This window comes from Schistocerca nitens, chromosome 4, assembly GCF_023898315.1.
Source record: "Schistocerca nitens isolate TAMUIC-IGC-003100 chromosome 4, iqSchNite1.1, whole genome shotgun sequence".
NCBI lineage: Eukaryota > Metazoa > Arthropoda > Insecta > Orthoptera > Acrididae > Schistocerca > Schistocerca nitens.
In genome coordinates, this window is record NC_064617.1 from 389,338,375 (window position 1) to 389,350,650 (window position 12,276).

General features: G+C 46.6%; 1 protein-coding gene across 1 annotated transcript in view; it reads right to left on the minus strand.

Moving 5' to 3' along the window:
• Window positions 1-12,276, minus strand: part of LOC126251551 (echinoderm microtubule-associated protein-like CG42247) — a 569,483-nt gene that overhangs the window by 308,963 nt on the left and 248,244 nt on the right. The window contains 1 exon segment of the mRNA XM_049952063.1: window positions 2,483-2,710. Within this exon segment, the coding sequence (XP_049808020.1) occupies window positions 2,483-2,710 (228 nt within the window).

Below are 12,276 nucleotides of genomic sequence, written 5' to 3' on the forward strand. Positions count from 1 at the left end.
AACTGCTCTTCCAGGTCCTTTGCTGTCTCTCACAGAATTGCAGTGTCATTGGCAAACCTCGAAGTTTTTATTTCTTCTCCATGGATTTTAATTCCTATTCAAATTTTTCTTTTGTTTCCTTTACTGTTAGCCCAATATACAGATTGAATAACTTCGGGGGTGGGCTACAACCCTGTCTCACTCCCTTCTCGATCACTGCTTCCCTTTCGTGCCCCTAGACTCTTATAACTGCCATTTGGTTTCTGTACAAACTGTAAATAGCCTTTTTCTCCCTGCATTTTACCCCTGACACCTGTAGAATTTTAAAGAGGGTGTTCCAGTCAACATTTTAAAAAGCTTTCTATAAGTCTAAAATGCTATAAACATATGTTTGCCTTTACGTAACCTATCTTCTATGAGAAGTCGTAGGGTCAATATTGCCTCACGTGTCCCTACAATTCTCCAGAATCCAAACTGATCTTCCCCGAGGTCCACTTCTACCAGTTTTTTCATTCTTCTGTAAAGAATTCGTGTTAATATTTTGCAACCGTGACTTATTAAACTGATGTTTCGTAATTTTCACATCTGTCAGCACCTGTGCTCTTTGGAATTGAAATTATTATATTCTTCTACAAGTCTGAGGGTATTTCGCCTGTCTCATACATCTTGCTCACCAGATGGTAGCTGGCCGGTGTGGCCGAGCGGTTCTTGGCGCTTCAGTCTGGAACCGCGCGTCCGATACGGTCGCAGGTTCGAATCCTGCCTCCGGCATGGATGTGTGTGATGTCCTTAGGTTAGTTAGGTTTAAGTAGTTCTAAGTTCTAGGGGACTGATGACCTCTGATGTTAAGTCCCATAGTGCTCAGAGCCATTTGAACCATCACCAGATGGTAGGGAGTTTTTTCAGGGCTGGCTCTCCCAAGGCTATAAGTCTGACTAGTGAACAATATTCAGCCTCGCTATAAACGAGGCCTAGTGCTGAGACCTTCAGTATGGTCGCTCCACAACCCCACGTCGTTCCAGCCGTTTTAGACAGGATAGCATTGAGTGGCTTTACTTCCTGTTTTTTATCTTTACGTGTGGGTTTCACATAAAAGTACGACCTAACTTTATTCACAGGCATTCAGACTTATTCTCATGCCTCCCTGTCCACGCGAAGGCAAACAGAGGAAGGTATAGAGTGGCACGCAACGATGTATTCAGGGGACTCGATTGTTACTGCATTAGAGGGCCATTAGATTGGCGGTAAAGTTCTAGTGTCAATTTCTCATCCTCTGATCATAGGAGTCTCTTAGTTTACAAGATAGTGCTCAAATGTGAGCTGTATCGAGTGTGTTATCTCAAGGAGACCACAGTACTGTATCAAAGTTAAGCGCGACAAAAATGGGAACCTTTTGTTTAATAGGGTGTCAGAAGGGTTAGATAACGAGCTAAAACTTAAACATTTAGAATACAACATGTATCAAAACACGTAATTACACTGACGGAAAAAAATCGCAACAACAAAAAATAATTAATTAGAGTAATGAAATGTCGGGAATACTTCTGTCTAGCTAGCATATTTAAGTGAATAACGTTGCAAGGTCACAGGCTACTGTAAGCGCGCAAATCTGACATGTGAAATGCTGGTACATTAATAACCGGTATAACCGTCAGAATATTGAATGTGAGCATGGAAATGTTCGTGTATTTTTTTTGTATTGTTGCCGGATTCGTGTTGCACTTGGTCGGTCGATACAGGGACGGTTAATGCTGTTTGTGGATAATGCTGGATTTGTCGTCCGATGACATATCGTATATGCTCGATGCAGGCCATGACAACACGTCGACACTCTGCAGAGCATGTTGGGTTACAACAGCGCTATGTGGGCAAGTAATATCTTGTTTGTTAGCATCCCCTGGAATGCTATCCTTGAATGGCAGCACAAGAGGTGGAATGACCAAACTGACGTATAAATTTTCAGTCAGGATGCATGGGATGACCACGATAGTGCTCCTGTTGTCATACTAAATTGCACCCCAGATCATAACTCCAGAGCGTCTAGCACGCAGACAGGGTGGTTGCAGGCCCTCAACTGGTGTCGCTCTAATCAACACTCTGCCATCACTGACACTGAGGCAGAACCAGCTTTCATCAGGGGACGAAACAGATCTTCATCCTACCCTCCAAACAGCTCTCGCCTCAGACCACTGATTTCGCAAATGGCGGCGGTGGTTTGAGATCAGAGGAATGCACGCTACAAGGCGTCTGGTTTGGAGCTGTCCTTCAAGTAGCCGATTTGTAACAGTTCGTTGTGTCATTGTGATGCCAACTGCTGATTAAATTGCGGCTGCAGACGCGGGAGATATGAATACCACTAACTGCCATAGGTGTTTGTCGGAAACGCACAAGGCCAACGAAAAAGTGTTGTTCCATAAATCTGTTCAATCTCCATCATGACTTTACTGGTCAGATCGACGACTGGCTACAAGTTTCTTCCAGCTCGCATGCGACAGAGACTGACCTGCACGGTGTGGTCCATGCTGTTGACGATGCGGATGACGCGGCCGGAGGAGGGCTTGCCGTTGCTGTTGGTGGCGGGGGTGGGCACGTCTCCGTCGGCGAGGCTGGCCTTGCGGCTGAGCGGCTGAGCCGGCTTGCTGGCCCAGCCGCCCCCGCCGCCGCCGCCCCCGGGGCCCGGGCCGTTGCTCGCCGCGTACCACGCCGCGCTCTTCTTGCCGTAGCTCGCCGACTGCACACAAGATACAAACGAGGCGCGTCAGCAACACCAGGCCCCACATAAACTGTCTTAACTGCGAATCCGGCGGATCCAACACAACTGCGACGCCTATCTGGACCAACAGCAAAATGGAAAGGAGATAGGGATGTCTGGTCAGACAACTATTGGGTAATATCAACAGCAGCAGAAAATGCTGTTACAGGAGTAGGATTATTTATGAACACGGAAGTAAGACAGAGAATGTGTTACTGTCAAACGTCAAAAACTGATCACAGATGAATCACGAAAATAGGAAGAGGGTGTACTGGACTGCGAAAAAAGAAGCAAAATAGAAACAGTGAACGGTGCAGGAACAAGAAGTTCAATATAGATCTACCTATATCAACAAAGGCGCCGTAAGCCATCATGGTGTTGGAATATAAAGCGGGCGATCCGTGTTCAAACCTAGCTCGTGCCAACTTTTTCCCCCTTTTCTCTCTATTCATATTTGTATCTGTGTCGTGGTGTAACGTCCGTTTGCAACAGCATGAAGTGAGGGTGGGACCTATAATAACAATTAATTCTATACAGCTACTCTATTAGTAGCCGAAAGGAAGTGGTTTTCGAATGGGAACCGCAAACGTTTGATGACAAGGCGGCAAGTCAACCGAATCGTCCATCGGAAAACACGTCTCTGGTGTGTCATACAGGGCATTAGTGACAGTACGTGTGCCATGTGATAGGAATCTATTATCGACGCACTTAGTTTGTACGACTCATAACTGTGTGAGGTATGCATCCTTGCTCGATATAGACATTCGTGTGAATGTGATCACTTCCAAGGAAATGATGAAAACGTAATACTATGTCACATAAGCTGCAACAAATGAACGCAACACTGTAACAATCACACAGTTCCTCTGCGTCCTGTCGCCGGTCGGAGTGGACGAGCGGATCTAGGCGCTACAGTCTGGAACCGCGCGACCGCTATGATCGCAGGTTCGAATCCTGCCTCGGGCAGGGATGTGTGTGATGTCTTTAGGTTAGTTAGGTTTAAGTAGTTCTAAGTTCTAGGGGACTGATGACCTCAGCAGTTAAGTCCCACAGTGCTCAGAGCCATTCGAACCTTTTGCGTCCTGTCAAAATATATGTTTTTTACGTTTTTGAAGTTGCTTCCGTTTTGGAAGCCTTAACGGATGAATTCCTTTGTTGTAAGATACTTCACACCCGCTTAGCCGCGCGAGATTAGCCGAGCGGTCTTGGGCGCCGCAGTCATGGACTGTGCGGCTTGTCCCGGCGGAGGTTCGAGTCCTCCCTCGGGCATGGGTGTGTGTGTGTTTGTCCTTAGGATAATTTAGGTTACGTAGTGTGTAAGCTTAGGGACTGATGACCTTAGCAGTTAAGTCCCATAAGATTTCACACACATCTGAACATTTTTTGAACACCCGCTTATTTGCTGTTTTCATTTCTGTGAGACGTCGATGGGGTATCTCGCCTGTTCTCACAATTCATCTCCTTTACTTGCGACAGTAACGTATTCTTACCACATGACTCGTATTCTATAACCAATTTATAGTATGACAACCACCAAGACTACAGATAGAGAACAAATGTTTCAATGACCGGATGGACAGTTCATAATGTTGTCGAAAAAAAAAATGGCACAAGAGAGTTTTGAACACGGCTACCCCACTACGCGTCTCTAACACCATGATCACGTACCCACAACGCAGTTGCTGTAAACGACTGCTTTTTATTGCACTTGTTGCACTTGGGGTGCTCACTGTTTCGATTTATCTTCTTTTTTCACAGTTCAGTACACGTTGTTCCTGTTTTCATGCTTGATCTGTGTTCAGTTTTTGACGGGCTATCCATTGGGCTACCTTACCACTAAATCTGAGGGGAGGGAGGTTCAAATGGTTCAAATGGCTCTGAGCACTATGGGACTCAACTGCTGAGGTCATGAGTCCCCTAGAACTTAGAACTAGTTAAACCTAACTAACCTAAGGACATCACAAACATCCATGCCCGAGGCAGGATTCGAACCTGCGACCGTAGCGGTCTTGCGGTTCCAGACTGCAGCGCCTTTAACCGCACGGCCACTTCGGCCGGCAGAGGGGAGGGAGGCGGGGGTGCGATGGGGAGTTACCCTTGTGAGCAGAATCGACAGCAAACCAATGCCAACAGCAGCATTTCAGGTATACATGCCGACGTCACAGGGAGCAAATGAGGAGATCAAGTATACGGGGATAGTGATCAGTATCTAAATGAACATCGTAATCTAAAACTCCTGGGGAACTAGAACGCCTTAGTAGGGGAAAAATAGATAAAAGAAATATTTATATCTCATTGTCTTTGTTATGAGGCGATTGTAATTTGTTATTTAGCTTGATTTTAGCAACAATGTTGTTTTGTTGAAATGTAATGAGTTCCCTCCTACAATAGTACATGTAAGATCGCCAGTAGTTCGCTTAATGTTGTTCTGCGTCAGCGTAGTGTGTGGCATATAGTAAAGTCCTTTATTCTTTGTTTTCAGTTCACTGCGTGTTCTTGAAGTTGACATTTTTTCGTGAAATATGGCATCCCGATAAACCATGCGGACTTTCTGTTTTCTTCTGCTCGTTTGAGACTACATCGTGTTCAGCTTTGATTCTTCTGTTATTTTCTGTGTACATGAGACGAAACATCCCGGTGCTGACAGTTTAGGACGCTGTACATACGCCTTTAAAGTTCGTTATTAAACTGGTTTTTACATTCGTAAGAGTTCCTAATATCCTTCATTTATGATAACGACAGCCGAGCTCGATGACTGTCTGTTAAATTACTTGAAGTACAACAACCATCCACTTTTTACAGAATTTTATTAATGCGAAGATTCGTGTCGTATTTTTAAACCAACTACATTTGGCGTAATACGTTTACATTTTCATCAATACTATGTTTTTTATCGAGTTCATTTTGAACACTGAATCTGCCTGTCATTCCGTAACTTTTAGTTCCTTGTTTCGTATTGATATAAATAACACACACACACACACACATACATACACACACACACACACACTTTTAGCTTCACTGATGCACTGATATAGCGCAGAATTCACAATGCTCGTAGTTTTTGTGCTTTTAAGTTGGTTGATGCACATTAAGTCAGCCATCATGATTTTGCGTCTTCATCCATAAAAGTTAATGTTTAACGTCAAATATTCATCACATTAATTCTTCTGTAAAGTAATCAGACGTTCAGAACTCTTTTATACAGAGGAGTTCTATTTTTTAAAGAATCGGATGTTGGGTTACTATTACGGAAGATCGGACGAAGAGCGACGCTTTTTGTCACGGTTTCGTCTAGTAAATTAGGAAACGTGGAGTAGATGCTCATCAAAGTCGAGGTGATGTCAGTGGCAAAACACTGGACTCGTATTCGGTAGGGTAACGGTTGAAATATCAATTAGGCCATCCAGATTTACGAGGGCATGCTGAGAAGTAACGCCTCCGAATTTTTTATGAGAAAACTCTTAAAGATTTTTAAGCAAAACAAACGTTATTGAATCTTTATTTTTATGTCTCCATATTTATTTCTCAACATAGTTACCCTGGCGACGAACACATTTCTGCCAACGAGAGACCAGTTTGTTGATGCCTTCACTGTACGATGTTTGACTTCAATGACAGACCCGCAACTTCAGAATCGGATGGTGACAAGTCAAACTGTAAGGAGGATAATCGATGACAGTGAACTCAAGGTGTCGCATTGTTGCACATGTCGCAGCGCTCATGTGCGATCTGGTATTGTTACGCTGAAGCAGAGGGTGCTTCATATGTGGACGAAATCTTCGAAGTCGAAACTCGATCACAGCACACTGTTTCTCACCCACAGACATAGTTACGTTATACATCGCCATGTTACACGCCACATTTCGGCGCCCCTCTGGCGGCAGAGGGCTACAAATACACTCCTGGAAATTGAAATAAGAACACCGTGAATTCATTGTCCCAGGAAGGGGAAACTTTATTGACACATTCCTGGGGTCAGATACATCACATGATCACACTGACAGAACCACAGGCACATAGACACAGGCAACAGAGCATGCACAATGTCGGCACTAGTACAGTGTATATCCACCTTTCGCAGCAATGCAGGCTGCCATTCTCCCATGGAGACGATCGTAGAGATGCTGGATGTAGTCCTGTGGAACGGCTTGCCATGCCATTTCCACCTGGCGCCTGAGTTGGACCAGCGTTCGTGCTGGACGTGCAGACCGCGTGAGACGACGCTTCATCCAGTCCCAAACATGCTCAATGGGGGCAGATCCGGAGATCTTGCTGGCCAGGGTAGTTGACTTACACCTTCTAGAGCACGTTGGGTGGCACGGGATACATGCGGACGTGCATTGTCCTGTTGGAACAGCAAGTTCCCTTGCCGGTCTAGGAATGGTAGAACGATGGGTTCGATGACGGTTTGGATGTACCGTGCACTATTCAGTGTCCCCTCGACGATCACCAGTGGTGTACGGCCAGTGTAGGAGATCGCTCCCCACACCATGATGCCGGGTGTTGGCCCTGTGTTCCTCGGTCGTATGCAGTCCTGATTGTGGCGCTCACCTGCACGGCGCCAAACACGCATACGACCATCATTGGCACCAAGGCAGAAGCGACTCTCATCGCTGAAGACGACACGTCTCCATTCGTCCCTCCATTCACGCCTGTCGCGACACCACTGGAGGCGGGCTGCACGATGCTGGGGCGTGAGCGGAAGACGGCCTAACGGTGTGCGGGACCGTAGCCCAGCTTCATGGAGACGGTTGCGAATGGTCCTCGCCGATACCCCAGGAACAACAGTGTCCCTAATTTGCTGGGAAGTGGCGGTGCGGTCCCCTACGGCACTGCGTAGGATCCTACGGTCTTGGCGTGCATCCGTGCGTCGCTGCGGTCCGGTCCCAGGTCGACGGGCACGTGCACCTTCCGCCGACCACTGGCGACAACATCGATGTACTGTGGAGACCTCACGCCCCAGGTGTTGAGCAATTCGGCGGTACGTCCACCCGGCCTCCCGCATGCCCACTATACGCCCTCGCTCAAAGTCCGTCAACTGCACATACGGTTCACGTCCACGCTGTCGCGGCATGCTACCAGTGTTAAAGACTGCGATGGAGCTCCGTATGCCACGGCAAACTGGCTGACACTGACGGCGGCGGTGCACAAATGCTGCGCAGCTAGCGCCATTCGACGGCCAACACCGCGGTTCCTGGTGTGTCTGCTGTGCCGTGCGTGTGATCATTGCTTGTACAGCCCTCTCGCAGTGTCCGGAGCAAGTATGGTGGGTCTGACACACCGGTGTCAATGTGTTCTTTTTTCCATTTCCAGGAGTGTATGTGGATATGAAGGATAAAGATGTAGAATAATAATGTTTGTTTTATTTAAAGAGCTTGAAGAGTTTTCACATAAATTCGGTGGCAGTACTTCTCAGCACTCCCTGACAGCATTCCCAAAGTTTCACTAAACCCTTAAGGCATATGCCAGGTTGGTTCCATCGATAGGGAACTACCAATTTACTTCCCCAGCCTTCGCCTATCGTAGTTGCCGTTGCCAATGACGTTCTCGTTGGTGGAAAGCTTAACCGTAATCTTGCTTTTTCTGGTAGCAGATGCTACAGGAGAGGCCCTTGTGCGCCATGGTGAGGACTATAAAACGGCTCATCGACAGTCGTTCTTCTTGCCTACCAATCGCGAACGAAACTAGAAGAAAGCGGAAAGGAGAATAGCATTTGTTTCTTTTATTCCACTCTATGATCACAAAAACTGTCCTCAGGTTATCGATTTCGGACAGTGGTGATCAACTTTAGATCCCTTTAAAACACAGTGCTGATATAATTAAGCGAAAATGTCAACATCAACAACATTAGCTCTCATGACGATGCCACTCTCGTTTTATTCTATCAGAATATGTTTTGAACATGTCTTAAGACGGTCACCGTTGACCTAAATCGATAGTCTGTGGACAGTTGTTGTGTTTATAGGCTGGAATGGAAGAAACAAATTCTACAGTTTCCGGATTATTTTATTTTATTTGTTTCGTGACTATGTCACAACTTGGTAACAGAAAATGATTACGGTACCAGAAGTACCTTCTGGCATGCGGAATGTAAATGGAGATTTACGCGTGTGCTGACAGCATGAGAGAGAATTGTTACGACTTATGAGAGGAGACACGGAAAAAATGTTTTATTTTCCGGACTATTTCGATATTTTTTAACCAATTTCGATGTTTTCTCTGTCAGTTGTGGTGTTTCTTTTACTAAATTTGCGTTTTTTTGTCAGATTTGGTATTATTTTCCGATCTCTTATTTTTGATGTAGCACATGTCCCGTACATTTGTCTTATTTCATTGTTCTTCAGTGATTCTGAAAATAAATTTGATCCCATCAATTATATTATGTTTATTGACGCCACATTATTCAATATATCACTTATATTTATTATATCTAATAAATTAAAGAAGAGTTTTCCCAAAGAAGCACTGTCCGAAAATCAAAGTTCTCTACTGAGACATTGTGCCGCCATTCCATCAACACTTCGTTTTACTGTGAAACAAGCTGCCTGTAGTCTAAAACTGAATACTGAAGACAAAGTGCGTTCTTCATGACATCAGACTTTTAACTATGTTCGTATATCATTCATCCTGTTGGCTTGAACAGTTGCTTTCCCATTAGATTATAAAGGTAACTGCAACTCTTCAGGAAATCTCACGCGACTAGCACTCGCCATTTCACTAGGTACATGGTGACTCTTCGCCATGGCAGCGTTAAGAAAGTTCACTATCATCCCATGGTTGAAACAAGAACGTAGAGCTGTGAACGCAGATTACATGAATCTGAGGCAATACGAGTTTTTAGCCTGATATGAGCTTACATACCAATGCTTTTAATGTTTTTTTTTCAGCTTTGCCTCAAGTACTCGTCCCTCCAGATTTCTCAAAAGCTTGAGCTTTTCGTCACCTAAAATTAATTTTTCCACAATATCTTTACTAGTCTGGAATACAGGCAATGCTTGTAGCCGGCAACATCATATTTCCTGGCATTTTTTCGTAACAAATCGTACGCGATTTGGGGAATCTTTGATGCACTGCCTCAGTTAAATAGTAAATTTTTTATAGCAGGCAAGTATAAATATGAAAATGAGGAAATACGGTACTTCAGTAGCTTCACAAATACGTAAATCAGCATGGTGGGCCCTCGGTTTCCTTACGTCAAACAATTAGAGCACAGGGTACTTGATCCCATTCAAGTTGTCTATGGCGGTGAAAAGTAACACAGACTTTGAGAATCTTTCTTTCAATATACGCTGAAGCGCCAAAGAAACTGGTGTAGGCATGCGTAATCAAATACGGAGGTACGTAAAGACACACAATATGGCGCGGTGATCGGCAACGTTTATATAAGACAACAAGTGTCTGGCGCAGTTGTTAGATCGATTACCGCTGCTACAATAGTAGGTTATCAAGATTTAAGTGAGTTTGAACGTGGAGTTATAGTCGGCGCTCGAGCGACAGGACACAGCATCTCCGAGGTAGTCGGTGGGGATTTTCCCAAACGACCATTTCACGAGCGTATCGTAAATATCAGGAATCCGGTAAAACATAAAATTTCCGGCATCGCTGCGGCCGGAAAAAGATCCTGGTAGAACAGGACCAGCGACGACTGAAGAGAATCGTTCAACGTGACAGAAGTGCAACCTTTCCGCATATTGCTGCAGATTGAATGCTGGGCCATCAACAAGTGTCAGCATGCGAACCATTCAACGAAACATCATCGATATGGGCTTTCGGAGCCGAAGGCCCACTCGTGTACCCTTCATGACTGCACGACACAAAGCTTTACGCCTCACCTGAGCTCGTCGATACCGACATTGGACTGTTGATAACTGTAAACATGTTGCCTGGTCGAACGAGTCACTTTTCACATAGTATCGAGCGAATGGACGTGTACGGATATGGAGAGAGCGTCATGAATCCATGGACCCCGCATGTCAGCAGGGGACTGTTCAATCTGGTGGAGGCTCTGTAATGGTGTGGGTCGTGTGCAGTTGGAGTGCATGGGACCCATGATACGTCTGGATACGACTCTGACAGGCGACACATACGTAAGCATCCCGTCCGATCACCTGAATCCATTCATGTCCATTGTGCATTCCGACGCGCAATTCCAGCAGGACAATGCGACACCCCATACATCCAGAATTTGCTACAGAGTGGCTCCAAGAACACTCTTCTGAATTTAAACACTTCCGCTGGCCAAGAAATTCCCCAGACATGAACATTATTGAGCATATCTGGGATGCCTTGCAACGTGCTGTTCAGAAGAGATCTCCACTCCCTCGTACTCTTACGTATTTATGGAGTGCCCTGCAGGATTCATGGTATCAGTTCCCTGAAGCACTACTTCAGAGATTAGTTGAGTTCATGCCTCGTTGCGTTGCGGCACTTCTCCGTGCTCGCGGGGGCCCTACACGATATTAGGCAGGTGTACCAGTTTCTTTGGTTCTTCGTGTAAAGTCAGTATTACTTTTGGCATTTTGTTAGTGAAATATGGCGAGGTCTGTTGCTTAGACAGAAGCCTAGGCTACGTTGAAATATGATCAGACTCAATGTTCCTTCTGTCACGTCGGCGGCTGCAACCGTTATTGGAACGGAAATACACTCCTGGAAATGGAAAAAAGAACACATCGACACCGGTGTGTCAGACCCACCATACTTGCTCCGGACACTGCGAGAGGGCTGTACAAGCAATTATCACACGCACGGCACAGCGGACACACCAGGAACCGCGGTGTTGGCCGTCGAATGGCGCTAGCTGCGCAGCATTTGTGCACCGCCGCCGTCAGTGTCAGCCAGTTTGCCGTGGCATACGGAGCTCCATCGCAGTCTTTAACACTGGTAGCATGCCGCGACAGCGTGGACGTGAACCGTATGTGCAGTTGACGGACTTTGAGCGAGGGCGTATAGTGGGCATGCGGGAGGCCGGGTGGACGTACCGCCGAATTGCTCAACACGTGGGGCGTGAGGTCTCCACAGTACATCGATGTTGTCGCCAGTGGTCGGCGGAAGGTGCACGTGCCCGTCGACCTGGGACCGGACCGCAGCGACGCACGGATGCACGCCAAGACCGTAGGATCCTACGCAGTGCCGTAGGGGACCGCACCGCCACTTCCCAGCAAATTAGGGACACTGTTGCTCCTGGGGTATCGGCGAGGACCATTCGCAACCGTCTCCATGAAGCTGGGCTACGGTACCGCACACCGTTAGGCCGTCTTCCGCTCACGCCCCAACATCGTGCAGCCCGCCTCCAGTCGTGTCGCGACAGGCGTGAATGGAGGGACGAATGGAGACGTGTCGTCTTCAGCGATGAGAGTCGCTTCTGCCTTGGTGCCAATGATGGTCGTATGCGTGTTTGGCGCCGTGCAGGTGAGCGCCACAATCAGGACTGCATACGACCGAGGCACACAGGGCCAACACCCGGCATCATGGTGTGGGGAGCGATCTCCTACACTGGCCGTACACCACTGGTGATCGTCGAGGGGACACTGAATAGTGCACGG